Source organism: Bos taurus, chromosome 12 (assembly GCF_002263795.3).
Source record: "Bos taurus isolate L1 Dominette 01449 registration number 42190680 breed Hereford chromosome 12, ARS-UCD2.0, whole genome shotgun sequence".
Classification (NCBI taxonomy): domain Eukaryota; kingdom Metazoa; phylum Chordata; class Mammalia; order Artiodactyla; family Bovidae; genus Bos; species Bos taurus.
In genome coordinates this window covers 50,321,324-50,339,704 of record NC_037339.1, presented here as the reverse complement: position 1 = coordinate 50,339,704, position 18,381 = coordinate 50,321,324, and the positions used below count along the sequence as shown (strand labels likewise).

The following is an 18,381-nucleotide window of genomic DNA, read 5'->3' as shown; positions in this document are numbered from 1 at the left end:
GGAAACAGTGACAGACTTTATTTTGGGAGGCTCCAAAATCACTGTAGATGGTGACTGCAGCCATGAAATTAAAAGATGCTTGCTCCTTGGAAGAAAACTTATGACCAACCTAGACAGCATATTAAAAAGCAGAGACATTCCTTTGCCAACAAAGGTCCATATAGTCAAAGCCATGGTTTTTCCAATAGTCATGAATGGATGTGAGAGTTGGACTATAAAGAAAGCTGAGTGGCAATGAATTGATGCTTTTGAACTGTGGTTTGGAGAAGACTCTTGAGAGTCCCGTTGACTGCAAGGAGATCCAACCAGTCCATCATAAAGGAAATCAGTCCTGAATATTCATTGGAAGGACTGATGCTGAAGCTGAAACTCCAAAACTTTGGCCAACTGATGTGAAGGACTGACTCACTGGAAAGACCCTGATGCTGAGACGGATTGAAGGCAGGAGGAGAAGGGGACGACAGAGGATTCAATGGTTGGATGGCATCACCAACTCAATGGACATGAGTTTGAGTAAGCTCTGGGAGTTGGTGATGGACAGGGAGGCCTGGTGTGCTGCAGTCCATGGGGTCACAAAAAGTCAGACATAACTGAGCAACTGAACTGCACTGAACTGAACCAGAAATCAGCAGGAAGAAAAGTGTGGGGAATGCAGGTCAGAGGGGTCTGCCTCCTAGGGTACCGAGAATGGATGAGGGCAGAGAATGGAAGCAAACGGAGGGTAAACAGTATATCGTATACCTAGTCCCTGATTCTTCATAGGGACCAGGTAAGTGGTAGTTATATACTGTTGTTTGGATGACATGAATATACTTAAGACCAGATTTGTAAATAAAGCAATCATGCCTTATGAGTACTGATAAAATTTACCACTTTCCAAGAGGCCCTTGGGATAGCAGATAAAAGACAGAGTTTAGAGCAAGAGAAAGGGAGTCTGAGATCTTGTGCTAGTGTTCAGCTATCTACTAGCTGTGTGACTTTGGGCAAGTGAGGGCAACCTGTCTGAGTCTCAGCTTCCTTCTCTACAGAATGGAAATAACATTGTTTTTAGGGGTAAATGTAACCAACTCAGTTGAAGAATTTTGTATCATTCTATACAAGTCTATCACAAGAACTCATTTTATTACATGTAAAACTTTCTTTCTACCACATGTGTGGAATTGAAACCACAAGCAGATTATTCTGTAAATACCTGTGAATATTTTTTATTTGTTAAGATGCTCTGGAAATAGAAAAATATAAATTTTATTTACATATTCACTTATTCCCCAATTCTTCAGAAATATCTTTTGGGACTGGCAAGTAGTCAGAGATTGTGGTTTTGGAGAGAGATGAAGTTTGATTTGAAATTAGATCACCTTTCTTTTCTAAGATTAATGAGGAAATTGCCTAGCTTTGGAGATTATTACTGTGGTTATTTGATAGAAGTTATAGGCTGGTAGATTTGGACTTGATATTAAAGATAACTTTCTAGCCAGTAGAATTGATTAACTATGGAAAAATACTTTGGCCATCTGACGTGAAGAGCTGACTCATTGGAAAAGACCCTGATTCTGGGAAAGATTGAAGGCCAAAGGAGGAAGGGGCAGCAGAGGATGAGATGGTTAAATAGCATCACCAACTCAATGGACATGAATCTGAGCAAAATCTGGGAGATAGTAAAGGACAGGGGCACCTAGCATACTGCAAAGAGTAGGTTTCAAAGAGTAGGACACAACTTAGCAATTGAACAAAAATGAACTGTTAATATTAAAGGAGACTTTGATGAGTTTTATTTACTGTAAAAATGCAAATAATGTAGAACAGCACAAAGAAGAAAGTGAAGTTACAAATCTCAATAGCTTGAGATTTAAAACATCTTAAACATCCTCTTAAAATCTCTAATTATACTGTACATGCTGTTGTGTAATGATTTTTTATTAAAATAGTTGTAGAGTATCAGACATTTTTGCATGCCAATAAATATATTCATGCTCTTGTTTTTAATGGTTGTATAGTAGTCCAGTGTGTTCATACTCACTGGGTAGGGGGAAAAAAGATGCTTATTTAAAAAGAATAACCATATTGTCATGAAATATCATTTCAATTCTAAGATTTGAATATCTCTAATAGTAGTAGTGCAAGTAAGTCAGTGAGATTTTTTGTGGTTTCTTCTCTCCCAAGAGTGTTAGTGTGGATACCAATGCTTAAATGGCAGCTCACTTTCTCTTGCAAGTTTAGACTAAGGAGGAGTTACTTGTTCTTTAACTTTGAAGCAAACTGTCTTCCTAATGGGTGACAATACGGGAGAGCAGAGGCAGCTGCAATTAAACAGCTCTATACAGTGCCCAGTTCCCAAGTGGCTCGGTGCTACAGAGTGCACCTTCCAATGCAGAAGACGTGGGTTTGATCCCTGGGTCAGGAACATCCCCTGGAGAAGGAAATGGCAACCCGCTCCAGTACTGCTGCCTGGAAAATCCCATGGGCAGAGGAACCTGGCAGGCTACAGTTCATAGTGTCACAGAGTTGGACATGACTAAGAGATTGAATACGTATGTACAGTTTCCAGGGTGTGCAATTTTAAAGATTCTCTCTCTGGTAGGATATGTTAGTGAATTCTAAGAGACTTGCATGGATTAGAAAATGGATGAAAATATTTAATACAAGCCCTTTCTACCTCCTTGACAAATAATTAGAAGGGCTTTTGATCTTATTAGTATAGAAATACCCTATGCAGTTTTTGGAGAAGGCAATGGCAACCCACTCCAGTACTCTTGCCTGGAAAATCCCATGGACAGAGGAGCCTGGTAGGCTGCAGTCCATGGGGTCGCTGAGAGTCGGACACGACTGAGCGACTTCACTTTCACTTTTCACTTTTATGCATTGGAGAAGGAAATGGCAACCCATTCCAGTGTTCTTGCCTGGAGAATCCCAGGGATGGTGGAGCCTGGTGGGCTGCCGTCTATGGGGTCGCACAGAGTCGGACACGACTGAAGCACCTTAGCAGCAGCAGCAGTATGCAGTTTTGCTTATTAACCAGCAAAGATGATCTCCAACTTGTATAAGAGTTACTCAGTTATTCATGTTTATCTGGTAGGCTACACTTTGGGAGACCATTCCTAGATTATGTATATTTTGGTTGCAAAATATCTTTGGACATTAACTTTCTCTAGTGTCTTGGCCTCCTCCTGAGAATGTGTCAATTGTGTAGAAATGATCTGTTTGTCTTTATTTGACAGTCACATTTGTTACAATTCCCTTTGTTTGGTATGTCACGCTGTTCCTCATTAAGAAGTATTGGGAAATGCACCTTAGATACACAGATGTATCTTTGTGTACATCCTGAAAGTCAGACTGACCCCTGTTTTCACTGCAGGTTTTTGAGATGGATATTTCTAAACAGTTACATGCCTATGAGGTGGAGTATCACGTGCTACAGGATGAACTCCAAGAATCTTCCTATGCTTGCGAGGACAGTGAGCCCATAGAGAAGCTGGAGAGGGCCAACAGCCAACTGAAAAGACAAAACATGGACCTTCTAGAAAAATTACAGGTAAAGAGATAGTGATTTGACCATAAAAGCTGTAGAGTGCCTCCTCTCCTGCATAGAACCATCCCAGGAAGGATAGAGCTGTGGTATAGATTGAGCCATTGCTGACTGTTGACCTGTGTATCAGATTGTGTCCAAGTGCCCTGGGGGCTGCAAATGCACATGCTGATGTAAGTGTCAGTTGGGAGAGAAAATCTCCTCTCACAAAATAATTAAATGGCAGTTCAGAGCAGAATCTGATTCAAAACTTACTGGGTATTGCACGTGTTTGGTTTAAGTTCAGGTTGGGAGGGATTGACTAGAGGAAACTGGGAAAGCTCTGGGTGTCTTGGGGCTTGAGCTGGACTCTAGAGGCTTGGTGGGAATAAGAGAGGAGTGTTGAAAGCTGGATGATATGGCAGAACTTAGAGGAAACATATCCATTTAAGATTTACATTGGGGAGAAGTGGGGTAAACATGATGGAGGCAGATTTATAAATAACTTTCAAGGTCAAGAAGAAGAACACAGCTTTAATCACGTTGAGAGAGAAATCTCTCAAAAATTTTGAACCATACTTTAGGGAGATCAATCTGGAAAAACCTTGATGAGGACAGATTAGAACGGGGAGAGAAGGTAGGGAGACCAGCTAGCAATTATTTGTAGAAATCTGATTGGGGAAGATGAGAACTGTCTAGACTAAAACTCACAGAAATGGAAAGGAGAAAATTGAATGAAAACAGGTAACATGTAATCCTTGCCATGAAGGAATTTGCAGCTGATAGCTTTAATGTGGTGATCTCCAAAGAAGATTTAGCCAGGGCCCAGGCTTGATTGCTCAAGAGCTTTTGTGTAGCAGAGTTTTATTAAAGTGAAAAAGGGACAGAGAAAGCTTCTGACATGGACATCAGAAGGGGGACTGAGAATGCCCCCCTTATTAGTCTCAGCAAGAGTTATATACTTTTTCAATTGATTATTACAGTAAATCAAAAGAATGTCTCAAGGTTGTAAAGGTCTTACCAGACCCACTCCCACAATTTACATTTTAAGATAACAGGATTGGAGCTAACAATAGAAAGAAAGGTTTTACCAGACCCACTCCCATAATATACATCTTAAAATAACAAGATTAGTCAGAAGGCTCTTGTTAAGGAGAAACATGTCTTTGAGCAAGATACATTGTTATATTGACTAAGACAAAGCAATGTAGAAAAAAAAGGTCTCTGCTTTTCTCCTCTTGAGAACCTCAGACCCCTTTCTCCTTCCCTAAGGCCTTGGACCCCTTCTTCCTCAAGGGCCCTGGATTCCTTATCAACCTACCTAAGGATGGGCTCTCTCATAGTTATTTCATAATAAAAATTATGCATTTATTTATCAGTGCACTCTTACAAATGTGATAAGTGATTTAGTGTAAAGTAATATTGCACATCTGTAACCTATATTAAGTGTGCTATGTATCCAAGCCTTAAGGAATGGGGTTTCCGTGATCAGAGGAGGGGGAGGGGAGAAAGTAAAGCTTCCAGGGAGCCTAGGGGTTGGGGGTAGGGAGTGTGGGGAGAGGGATTCTGAGTTAGAACTTAAGTACCCAATGAATGGCTCTTTGGTTTCTGCTTACCTGTCACTTCGTCAACACATGTCTCCAAACTAGGGAACACTAAAACCCTGCTTTGATGTGTGGTAACTCCTCTGAAGGATAGCTGGGAGAGTAATAGCTTAGAAATGAGGGGTTCCTAGAGTAATTGCTCCCCAAGAAGAAACACTGGCCTCCTTCATTTCATCTGTATTAGCTCTGGCCCATTCAACATTTTATGCCTTTTTCTATTCAAAACAATGCCAAAATGTTGTGTTAGTGCATTGCTAAAGATCATTTTTTTAAACAAGATCTGCAAATTCATCCATACCATTTTTCTACATTCCACGTATAAGCAATATTATGCGATACTTGTTTTTCTCTTTCGAACTGACTTCACTCTGTATGACAGTCTCGAGGTCCATCCACATCTCTGCAAATGGTACTATTTAGTTACTTTTCATGGCACTGTGTACAGGTGCCACATCTTTACCCATTCCTCTGCTGATGGACATCTAGGTTGCTTCCGTGTTCTGGCTATTCCGAGTAGTGCTGCAATGAACATTGGGCTGTATGTATCTTTGAATTATGGTTTTCTCTGGATATATGCCCAGGAGTCGGATTGATGGATCATATGGAAGCTCTATTTTTCAGTGTTTTAAGGAACCTGTATACTGTTTTCCATAATGCCTGTGCCAATTTACATTCCCACCAACAGTGTGGGAGGGTTCCATTTTCTCCACATCCTCTCCAGCATTTATTTACCAAATTATATCTTTGTTTGAGGTGTTAATTATATGAAAGTGAAAGTTGCTCAGTTGTGTCTGACTCTGCGACCCCATGGACTGTAGCCAGCCAGGCTCCTCTGTCCATGGAATTCCCTAGGCAAGAATACTGCAGTGGGTAACCTGTCCCTTCTCCAGGGGATCTTCCAGACCCAGGAATTGAACCAGAGTCTCCTGCATTGCAGGCGGATTCTTTACCAGCTTAGCTGCCAGGGAAGCCCTCCAGCACTTATTGTTTGTAGATTTTGTGTGTGTGTGTGTGTGTGTGTATGTGTGTGTGATGGATACCAATGTGGAGGAGGAGGAGGGGGATGAACTGGGAGATTGGGATTGACATGTATACATTATGGGTACTGTGTACAAAATAGATAACTAATGAGAACCTACTGTATAGCCCAGGGAACTCTACTCAGTGCTCTGTGGTGACCTAAATGGGAAGGAAATCTAAAAAAGAGGGGATATATGTATATGTATAACTGATTCACTTTACAGCAGAAACTTACATAACATTGTAAAGCAACTATACTCCAATAAAAATTTTTTAAAAAGAGACAACAGTGTCTGTTTTCAGAAAGAAAAATAAACAGGCTATTGTCCTTTATTACTAGGATGTTTCAGTGATGATTAGTTGAACATTTTATTTAGGGAAAGTGGGTTTGCACCTACTTTATGTTATAATGATTTTTATTAATGGTTACAAATTTTTTCATTCACAGTTCAATGCTGTCATCACCTCTGGGTTCCCAAGTTATATGGGCACATCCAACACCTGTAAAAACTGATAAGATCCCATGTATGTGTTGAGCAAACCCTGTATTTCCTTCAGAGGGCAAAAAAACCTCTTTTAACACCTTAGGGCAGTGTCAGGAATCTCCTGTTTTTCCCTGTCAGATCCCAGTCACTCTTGGAGAAGGCCTGTGTGTGGAGTGAGTACCCTCACTACTGAGGGATGATGATTTAATATTGCATTTTTGGTGTATTCAGTGAAATGAGATGTATTTTGTTAGGACTCTAGTTATATTTTTGAGAACCATAAAAAATCGCCATGTCGTGGACGGTTTCAGAGTATTTGCTTCCTATACTATTGTACTAAGTAATATGATATGATTAGCTAATATATGTAAGTTCTGACTGCTGCTGTGATGATGAACCAAAACCTTCAGATTGTTGATTTGGCGGATTTTGTGTGTTTTTGTTTTTGCCCCAAACAGATAGCTCATGCTAAAATTCAGACCTTGGAGTCCAACCTGGAAAATCTTTTAACCAGAGAGACCAAAATGAAGTCTTTGATCCGGACCCTGGAACAGGAGAAGACGGCTTATCAGAAGGCAGTGGAGCAGATCTGGAAGCTGCTGCCTGCAGATATTTTAGCCAACTGCGAACCACTGCTGAGAGACTTAAACTGCAACCCTAACAACAAAGCCAAGACAGGAAACAAGCCATGAAGACTTGCCACCTCAGCAGGACGTGACCATTCAAGGATGCTACAGTCTGGAGGAGTCTGCATGCTGCTGGCCCAGTGCTGGACACCAGAGCTGACAATCACTGAATTGGTTGTGAGCCCGTCAGAGCCAGTGGCCCTTGCTCTCCTCAGAGCGTGCCACTTCTAAACCATTGTACATATGTAGACTGTTTTTTGCTGTTCTTGTTGACTATGTACATATATATAAAATGGACATAAAGAGTTGATGCTTTCAGATAAAAGTAGATGCATACTTAGAGCAATTTTTTAAAAAAAGAAATCAAAACTTCATGAAATCCACACCAAAGGGAAGTTAAAGTGAAGTTCCCCTTGGACACGTGTGACATCAGTTTGTCTTTGCAGTGAAACAAAGCTAGAACATCTTTGTATATTGAAATATACTTGAAAAAAATGAATGTATTTTTTTCTCCAAAGAATGGCATGTTTCACTCAGTGGTGGAGAGGTGGAAACATTTGTGTAACTTTATGTGCATCTGTCTTAAAATTTACTGACATTATATATATATGAGGAAAATGACTGATTGCCAGTAAAGCTCCTCTGAGTTTTTCAGGAAAGTAGGGGCCTTCCCCTGCTGCCTGCTTTGTGCCAATGAGCATGTCGCATCTACATGCATTTTGAGTCTGGTCAGGCATTACTTTAGTTGTGTGTAAGGAGGAAACAAGACAGTGGCTGAGTCTGCCCATCCAGCTCAAGGTGAAAGAGAACATTACTAATTTTCTAGTAAATTAGACCAGCGTTTTGTTAAACTAAACATATCAGTCCTTAAAAATTAATTTAGGACCTAAATTATCTAGCCCTGGAGTAGGAAATGGCAACCCACTCCAGTATTCTTGCCTGCAAAATCTCATGGACTGAGGAGCCTGGCGGACTACAGTCCATGGGGTCACAAAGAGTTGGACACGGCTGAGCGACTGAGCATACATAAATTGTCTAGATTAACTTTCTACCTTTTTATTGAAATTTCTCCTGAATGAACTACGTGGTGCCATAGTTAGTGACAAGGATTTGCCATTTCCCACTAAAATGTGGGAACTCTTGACTTAGTTCTCTCTACCTTAAACGGAGGGTAAGGAAGTGCAATTATGATTGGTTTTCTGAAGATGAGATACTGTGTTGAGATATTTTTTTTGTCAATTGACAGTTCTGATAAGGTTGTAATCATCCTCCCCTTTTCACATGAGTGTTTATGAGAACTGTGGAATGTTTAAAACAAACTTGAAATCTATGGGAAGGGAAGGAGAAAGCCTTTCTAAAACCTACAGTTCTGCATTTGGACTCCTTTCTCAGTCTACAGAGAGATTATAACAAGACATTCATGCATGCTGGGTGAATGGAAGGAAAGCAATTTTTAACTTACACATGGAATTTCTCCATTTCAGAGATGATTCTATGACAGTGCCTCGGAAAGTGGATGTGGCAATTTTGCCTTTCCAAACAATATTTTTCATCACTGCTTTTTGCAGTACTTGTATTATCACAGATGGATTATCTGGGATAATTTTCTTCAAAGGGAGTTTGTTATACACAAGCTACAGAGTAGAAAAGTAAAGCTCTAAAGGTTTCAGAAACATTTGATGAATGGATAAGCATCTGAACACCCCCTCCCACCCCCCGACCGCCCAGTTACTCAGTGGAATGTAGTGACTCAGTGCCGTGTAGTAAATGTAATGTTACAATCAGCACGCCCTCTCATCCAGGCAGTTTCTCAGAAGAAAATGAAGTCTTACTAGTAAAGTTAATGTAATTTCTAGATTCTAGAAAATGCTGACCTAATCAGTTGGGGCCACCGACCGTTTTGTTGCTTGGATTTCCCTCAAATTTCTCTATTTGTAGGAGAGGTATTTTCTTATGAGGAATATGATAAATATCATCTGATTACTGTCTGGTGATGAAAATTATCTGGTGTGTATGAAACACAGGTGGTAGCCAGGGAGCCTTCAAGTTGGGAAAAGAAACTTTTTCTTTCAGTTGTTTGGTTTAAATTTTATTCTGGATCTTCACAGTCAATGTTATCAGTTGTATTCTGGTGTTCAGGGCTTGCCTTGGATACAATGTTTCTTTTGAAAATGAATTTTCTTTTTATTTTGTGATCTTTTAAATGTTGCATCAATTATGCTTCATGCATTGTTACATCTTCATTTGGTTAATGTAATGTCTAGTTCATTTCCAATAAATACGTTGCTGCCTGTTTCCTTGGCTTATTGGTTTTGCCTTTTTAATAAGAGAGAAGACCTTGGTTAGAGTCCTTTACAAAATCTGCATGGGTTGGATTGTTGCTACTTAAAATTTGTTCACTGATAATTCTTTGAATCAGAGACAACAAAGATAATTTTTAGAAACATTTATGAAAGTACATTCAGTTCAGTTCAGTCGCTCAGTTGTGTCCGACTTTTTGGGACCCCATGGACTGTGGCACACCAGGCCTCCCTGTCCATCACCAACTCCTGGAGTTTACTCAAACTCATGTCCATCGAGTAGGTAACACCATCCAGCCATCTCATCCTCTGTTGTCCCCTTCTCCTCCTACCTTCAATCTTTCTCAGCATCAGGGTCTTTTCCAATGAGTCAGTTCTTCACATCAGGTGGCCAAAGTATTGGAGTTTCAGCTTCAACATCAGTCCTTCCAATGAGTATTCAGGACTAATTTTTTTTTAGAATTGACTGGTTTGATCTCCTTGCAGTCCAAGGGACTGTCAAGAGTCTTCTCCAACACCACAGTTCAAAAGCATCAATTCTTTGGTGCTCATCTTTCTTTATAGTCCAACTCTCACATCCATACATGACTATTGGAAAAACCATAGCTTTGACTAGACAGACCTTTGTTGGTAAAGTAATGTCTTTACCAATGCTGTCTAGTTGGTTATAGCTTTTCTTCCAATGAGCAAGCGTCTTTTAATTTCATGGCTGCAATGAAAGTACATTGTCTGTTACTAATTTTCAGCTGCTTTCCCAATGGAACCTTTTGCTGATAGGTATAAAAAGGCAAAAGATAACCATATGGACAGATCTGCATTTACCCCTTTTGTTTTCTGTTTACCCACATAGATAGTAAGTGAGAGAAAGAGGAAAAGAAAATACAAAACTAAAAGAGTTAACTCCTCAATAAAAAGATTAAGGGCATTTGTTGATAGATATGATATAAATGTGTTTACATAAAATAGGTATCATCAGAATATTTTCAAGTGTATTTGTAATTCAATAAATGGATACTGTATCTTCTTCCTAACTTTAGGACTAAAACTTTGAAATATTTTGTACTACATGTAATTAAGCATTTTGAGGACTCAGTGTAGGCCTAAGTATTAATAGAATGGTCTCTTAATATCCAGATTAATTTACCCATTTTATTGCCATGTCACCATTTTACTCTGCTAGATTATAGAAAGGAAATCTGCCATCTGAATTATTTAGTACTCTACCATGATGTATCACTCTTATTTGCTGTGATATGTTGAGAAAAGCACTAGATTTAAGGTGGGGGTTGAGTCTTGGCTCTACCCCTTTTATTTTTTTCATTCAACAAATAGTTTTTGTAAGCCAAGCTAGATGCTGAGTATTCAGAGGTGGAGAAGATACAGTCCTTGACCTCCATGAGCTTGTGGTGTAGTTGCAAGGAGTTAATTAGAAAACAAGAGAATTTACACTATAACAGGTATGCTGGGCAATCCACACCAGACTCGATACACGCAAGCTACCAGGAGGGGCTCATAGTGCTTTGGAGTGGGTGGCAAGTCCTCAAAGGAGGTGATGCCTTCCCTGAGCCTGGAAGAGCCAGTAGAAGTGGAGTGGCCTCTGTTGAACAATAGATGAATGAGAAAGGATGGCATATTTCTGAGATCACAACTCATTCCTTAATCCCAAAGTACAGGTAGTGTTCCCATGGAGGTGGGGCAGGGTGGTGGTGGGAGACAAGTCTCTCATCATGAAGGTTGTAGCTATTAGATAGCTAATAGATATTTAAAAGAGTTTGAACTTCACCTATTGAGAAATGGGAGCCATTAAGGCCAGTAACCTGGCAAGTGACATGCTTTGATTTGCTCCAATCCACCTAGTATGTTTGGACAGAAGCTGGGGACTGGGAAACTGCAGTTAAGTGAATGCATTCAAAATTTAGGCCAAAAAAGAGTAAAAGCCTGGTCTGTGGCAGTGACTTTGGGAAAGAAAGTCAGCCTAGACTTCTCTCCCTCTTTGATATAGTTGGTTGCTGAAATCTGCTAGCTTTGTCCGCTAAATATTCGTCCATTTCCCCCTGAAATCCCTGAAACCAAGGGTAGTCACCAGACAGATCTGTTACACTGTGACTGTCTGCTGAGTTGCTTCAGTGGTGTCTGACTCTTTGTGACCCCAAGGACTGTAGCCCACCAGGCTCCTTTGTCCATGGGATTCTCCAGGCAAGAATACTAGAGTGGGTTGCCATGCCCTCCTCCAGGGGTTATTCCCCACCCAGGGATCCACCGTATCTCTTACGTCTCCTGCTTTGGTAGGTGGGTTCTTTACCACTAGCGCCATCTGGGAAGCCTGATTGGTTAAACAACTTACTTTATAACAAATTTAACCTGCCTACACTAATCAAGGTAAATTTAATTGTTTTTAGAAAAACTTGCATGTCCTCCAAGCATCAGGTAGCCTAAACAAAATGACATTTGTGCAAACTTGTTTTCAGGAACTTCAAATCAGCTGTGTCCAGTTAGAGCTCCAGCTGCTTAGGACTTGCTTGGATCAGTGCTCCTCCAACTGGGCATGTGCTAGTATCAGATAGGGAGAAGGCAATGGCAGACCACTCCAGTACTCTTGCCTGGCAAATCCCATGGATGGAGGAGCCTGGTAGGCTGCAGTCCATGGGGTTGCAAAGAGTCCGACACGACCGAGCAACTTCACTTTCACTTTTCACTTTCATGCATTGGAGAAGGAAATGTCAACCCACTCCAGTGTTCTTGCCTGGAGAATCCCAGGAACAGGGGAGCCTGGTGGGCTGCCGTCTCTGGGGTCGCACAGAGTCGGACACGACTGAAGCAACTTAGCAGCAGCACCACCAGCAGTATCAGATGGGTGACGTTTCAGAGGGCCAAACCTCCACCCACAGAGCACTGGTCCCCTGTTAAGAAGCGTGCAGCTTAGCTGCACCTGTGCAGAATGATAATTACCGCACGTTTTCCTTCTCTCCATTTGGCTTTCCACGCTCCCCGTGTCTCAGCTTCATTGCGAGCCCCTCACCTGTGAGGCACGTTTGAGGTCTATTCTGCCATCTCCTCTTTTGGCTGTCTCAGGGGCAAGCCCTTTCTCTGGTGCAAACCTCGGCGTTTCAGCATTTGGCTCGCTGTGCATCCAGGAATGTGGTTCCTTGACAACCCCATCGCTCTTGCAGGTAGGTGCCTTATTCATATCCTTGCTAGAGTTTAAACTGAGACCAGCACCCATTTCGAGGGGCTCCAAAGTCACAGATATTGAGCTACTTGGTGTTTGTTTGATCCATGAGGAACCAGATTTGCCACAAATCCTACGTGGAGGGCATGGCAAAGGGAGTCTGTCCAGATACGGGTTGTTACCACGTACCCAAACTGCGCTCACCTTGGGCAGAGGGAACTTCCTAAAACGTGACTCTCAAGTTTATCCTCAGTTTAAAACCCTTTCAAAGCTCCTCCTTCTTCCCAGGATCATCCAGTCTTTGAGGTGACACGCTTGCCCTTCCATGAGTGTGTCCCTGTCACCTGTCTAGCTTGTCCTCTGCCCTTGTCAAATGGTTAAGCTCCATCTTGTTTCCTGAACCAGCCGCCCTTTAGCTTTGCACTGGCCACTTCTTGTCCTGGGCGGTCCCGAAGGGCTCCTTTCTCCCTGTACTCTGTCCGGCTCACTCCTTCAGGACATGTTTCCGTCTGTATTGTATTGTGGGAGGAACTGAACTCCCCCACTATAGCCCAGGGTGTAAGGTCATTGGTTACCCCGAGGGTCCTGCTGACCTTCACACAGGACTCAGTGCCCCCAGAAGGGATTATGTATATATATATTTAAAAAGTTAACATCGTCATTGCTATTGCTGCTGCTAAGTCGCTTCAGTCGTGTCCGACTCTGTGCGACCCCATAGATGGCAGCCCACCAGGCTCCCCCGTCCCTGGGATTCTCCAGGCAAAAATACTGGAGTGGGTTGCCATTTCAACATGTTAATGGATTTTAGGTCAATTGAGAGGTAGGCTTAATATTATTTAGCGTTTGTGTTCCTTGGTGGCGTAGTATGGGTCACGTACTTTGGTAGATGTTGGAACCTCAAAAATGTCTCTCTCCTAGCTTCTTTGAGTAATTTCTTACCTGACAAATTCACAGTTCCAATGGGAAAAAAAAAATCAGAATATATGGAGTGATATTTCATTAAGTTGTAAGGGGACTCTGGTGCTTTACGTTTATCATAAATATATCCTAAATGGCATGTGCTATAAATAATTTATGTCATATTCAGTGTATTAGACTCTACCTTAAACTTATTTTAATACATGCTACAGCTATAATAGGGCTCTCATGTTGCCTAATTCAGGAACATTATTTACCAGACTGTGATATGGTCCCTGGAGCTGTGTAATACAGCAGTTGATAAACTATATTACATATTAAATATTTACACATGTATGTATTATACTGAGAACTGAGATCATATATCCTGCACAGCTAATGGGCTACAAGAACATGATTTTACTATTGTATTGTTTTCACTGGCATACTTTTACTATTCTGGGAGACTCTTATTCAGGCAAATTAATTTATTTTTCATTACAGGAACTTCCCAAAAGACCCTTCAGCATTTCAATAGAAAATTTATACCCTGAAACACTTTGAATTCCTTGCTTCAAAATTCTCACCTTGCTCTTTCACCAGTCTGAAACTATTATATCCTGATCTTTATCAGTCTTAATCAAGTTCTACATTGAAATACTTACCTGAAACTAAACTTGGCTTCTGAGATACAAACCAAGCTCTATAGAGTTGGTGTTCTCCCTTACTGTGATAATAAGCTCAGCTCTATTTATCTACAGGTTGTGCTGGTGAGATTTGGTGATATTATCTGTTCTATACGCATATACTCCATAACACACACACTTTTATTTTCTCTCTATCCTTTTGTATTGTATGTCATGCTTCGTTTCTGTTTTCTTACGCTGGTCCCCCTTTCCCTAAGCTGTGTTTTGTCTCAGATTTCCTAGTAATTCCCATCAACATTTCATACCATAATTGGTGGCTCCTAAGAATAGAACTTAAGTGTTGACCTTCAGTACCAATAGTATAAAACAGAGGAAAAAGTTTGCTTTGAACTAAATATTTCGTTTACTACCATGGGTAAAATGTATAAATGTCAATACCTGGGCATTCCAAGGAAATATCCCCTGAAACCTCATATAAGGAAACATGAGATCTTTTAAAGTGAAATCAACAGTTTTTGCTCTCATCTGTAAGGTTACTTTAGACTGAATAGCACTTGAGTCTGAACACTTCAACTGTGATCTAATTGAATATAATTTATATATTTTTTTTTTTTTTTTATTCTTCCAATTTTATTTTATTTTTAAACTTTACATAATTGTATTAGTTTTGCCAAATATCAAAATGAATCCACCACAGGTATACATGTGTTCCCCATCCCGAACCCTCCTCCCTCCTCCCTCCCCATACCATCCCTCTGGGCCGTCCCAGTGCACCAGCCCCAAGCATCCAGCATCGTGCATCGAACCTGGACTGGCAACTCGTTTCCTACATGATATTTTACATGTTTCATTGCCATTCTCCCAAATCTTCCCACCCTCTCCCTCTCCCACAGAGTCCATAAGACTGTTCTATACATCAGTGTCTCTTTTGCTGTCTCATACACCGGGTTATTGTTACCATCTTTCTAAATTCCATATATATGCGTTAGAATACTGTATTTATGTTTTTCCTTCTGGCTTACTTCACTCTGTATAATAGGCTCCAGTTTCATCCACCTCATTAGAACTGATTCAAATGTATTTTTTTTAATGGCTGAGTAATACTCCATTGTGTATATGTACCACAGCTTTCTTATCCATTCATCTGCTGATGGACATCTAGGTTGCTTCCATGTCTTGGCTATTATAAACAGTGCTGCGATGAACATTGGGGTACACGTGTCTCTTTCCCTTCTGGTTTCCTCAGTGTGTATGCCCAGCAGTGGGGTTGCTGGATCATAAGGCAGTTCTATTTCCAGTTTTTTAAGGAATCTCCACACTGTTCTCCATAGTGGCTGTACTAGTTTGCATTCCCACCAACAGTGTAAGAGGGTTCCCTTTTCTCCACACCCTCTCCAGCATTTATTGCTTGTAGACTTTTGGATCGCAGCCATTCTGACTGTTCCTGGTGGTTCAAATGGTAAAGAATCCACCTGCACTGCGGGAGACCTGAGTTCGATCCCTGGGTTGGGAAGATCCCCTGGAGGAGGGCATGGCAACCCACGCCAGTATTCTTGTCTGAAGAATCCCCATGGACAGAGAAGCCTGGAGGGCTACAGCCTTTGGGGTCGCAAAGAGTTGGATGTGACTGAGTGACTAAGCACACACACACTTAGAGCTAAGGAATGATAGGGTTAATCAGAAGAGGACTAATTAGTCTTAGAAAGACAGAAGAAAGAAAACCAGGCAGGTTTAGGCAGTCCAGAGGAGAGAACCTCAGCCAAGACCCCTGGCAAAGCCAAGTCCTCGTTGTTAAAATGGACACAGCGAGTCCCGACCTCCAGAATCCGAGTGTTCTGGCCGGCTCTCACAAGTCTGTTCCCAACGAGAGAATGACATGTCTGTGTTGGACAGAGGCCCCAAACGTACAGTTCATTGTACTCCCCTTGGTTGAATATATGTCCTGAGAGCAGTCTTTCATTTATGATTTAGAGATTCACTGTGTTATAGAAGCCAGGCTAGTTACACAGGCACAGATACTGGAGCCCCTGCCAGAGTCTGTATTTTTCATGTAAGTTAAAAACAGGAATTTTTAAAATTATAAAAGACACATAACATAAAATTTAGCGTCAATAATTTTTAAGTGTATAGTTCAGTGGCATGAAGTATTCACTTCCTGCCACCATCACCACCATCCATCCATCCATCTTTTCATCTTGCAAATCTGAAACTCTGTACCTTTGAAATGGTAATTTCACATCCCTCCTCCCAGCCACTGGGCAACCATTGTGCTTTCAGACTGTATGATTTCAACTACTCTAGTACCTCATTTCAGTGGATTCAATGTATTTTTCTTGCTTGTTCGTTAATGGCTAATTTTAGTCAGCAAGTCTCCAAGGATCTTTCATATGTAGTATACATCAGAATCGCCTTCCTTTCTAAGGCTAATATTGCATTGTATGCGTGCACTACATTTTGTTTACCCATTTACCTGTCGTTGGATTGCAATCTGAGTTGCTTCTACCTTTGGCTATTGTGAGAAATGGTCCTAGGAACATGGGTGTATAAATCTCTCTTCAGGTTTCTGATTTTAAGCATCAGTCTCAGGACTGAGTTTTTGGAAGTCCACCCACGAGAGGTGAATCTGTGGTTTGTGTACTAAAGAAATCAATTGCTGAACCTTCAGGGCCCTGAACTCATTAAGGTAAGTGATATATTTTAACCATTAAATTTTTTTTTATATTGGAGTATTATTGTTTTACAATGTTGTTAGTTACTGCTGTACAATGAAGTGAATCAGCTATATGTATACATGTATCTCGTCCCTCTTGGACAGTCCTCCCAACCCCCCATTCCACCCCACCTCCATCCCACCCATCTAGGTCATCAGAGAACACCAAGCTAAGCTCCCTGTGGTATACAGCAGGTTCATACTAGCTATTAGTTTTATACATGGTAGTGTATATATCTACAAATGAAGTGTATATATCTAAAAACTAAGATCATGGCACCCGGTCCCATCACTTCATGGCAAGTAGATGGGGAAACAATGGAAACAGTTCACTTTATTTTCTTGGGCTCCAAAATCGCTGTAGATGGTGACTGCAGCCATGAAATTAAAAGATGCTTACTCCTTGAAAGAAAAGCTATAACCAACCTAGACAACATATTAAAAAGCAGAGAGATTACTTTACCAACAAAGGTCTGTCTAGTCAAAGCTATGGTTTTTCCAGTAGTCATGTATGGATGTGAGAGTTGGACTATAAAGAAAGCTGAGCACCAATGAATTGATGCTTTTGAATGTGGTGTTGGAGAAGACCCTTCAGAGTCCCGTGGACTGCAAGGAGATTCAACCAGTCCATTCTAAAGGAAATCAGTCCTGGATATTCATTGGAAGGACTGATGCTGAAGCTGAAACTCCAATACTTTGGCTACCTAATGTGAAGAAGCGACTCATTGGAAAAGACCCTGATGCCGGGAAGATTGAAGGCAGAAGTAGGGGACAACAGAGGATGAGCTGGTTGGATGGTATCACCAACTCGATGGACATGAGTTTGAGTAAACTCTGGGAGTTGGTGATGGACAGGGAGGCCTGGTGTGCTGTAGTCCATGGGGTCCCAAAGAGTCGGACATGACTGAGTGACTGAACTGACTGCCAATCCCAATCTTCCAGTTCATCCCACCCTCCCCTTCCCACCTGTTTTAGATGATTGTTTTCATTATACAAAAAGAACCCTAGAATGTGTAGCTTGGATGTTGAGCAGATTGGTTTTCTTAAAAATTCTACTGCTTTATAAAACACAAGGAAAGAGTATTTTTTCTAAGAGACACTGAAATATTGTTAGCATTCAAGTTGTCTTTTGCAAAGTAAAATTTTTATGTAGTCTTATATTGTTTCTCTTCTCAATCTAAGTTAATTTGTACACTCACAAATGTTATTTTCAGTACCACATGATATTATTTAGACATAACCATTTCACTTAAATACACATCTTACAGTCTAAGCTCAGGAACATCTCAGGGACTTTACAAAATGAAATGTGGGAATTACTTGGGCACATTCAGTTTTCCTTACACATTTATATTCTATTTTGTCTGGCCAATAATCACTCTGTCTGAATCCTCTTTGGCCTCAAGTTAGTTTTTCTG

The 18,381-nt window shown here is 40.9% G+C and overlaps 1 protein-coding gene across 7 annotated transcripts in view; it reads left to right on the top strand.

The window, feature by feature from the left end:
- The window catches only part of TBC1D4 (TBC1 domain family member 4), a 210,500-nt gene extending 200,958 nt beyond the window's left edge, over positions 1-9,542 (top strand). For 6 of the 7 annotated variants that reach the window (XM_024999914.2, XM_005213847.5, XM_005213844.5 and 3 more), the window contains 2 exons: positions 3,356-3,532; positions 7,073-9,535. In XM_024999914.2, coding sequence (XP_024855682.1) covers positions 3,356-3,532; positions 7,073-7,306 — 411 coding nt within the window. In that variant the 3' untranslated portion in view covers positions 7,307-9,535. Of the gene's footprint in view, positions 1-3,355; positions 3,533-7,072 lie in introns of all 7 variants that reach the window. The other variant, NM_001206310.3, reaches the window with a different exon arrangement.
- The last annotated feature ends 8,839 nt before the right edge of the window (positions 9,543-18,381 follow it).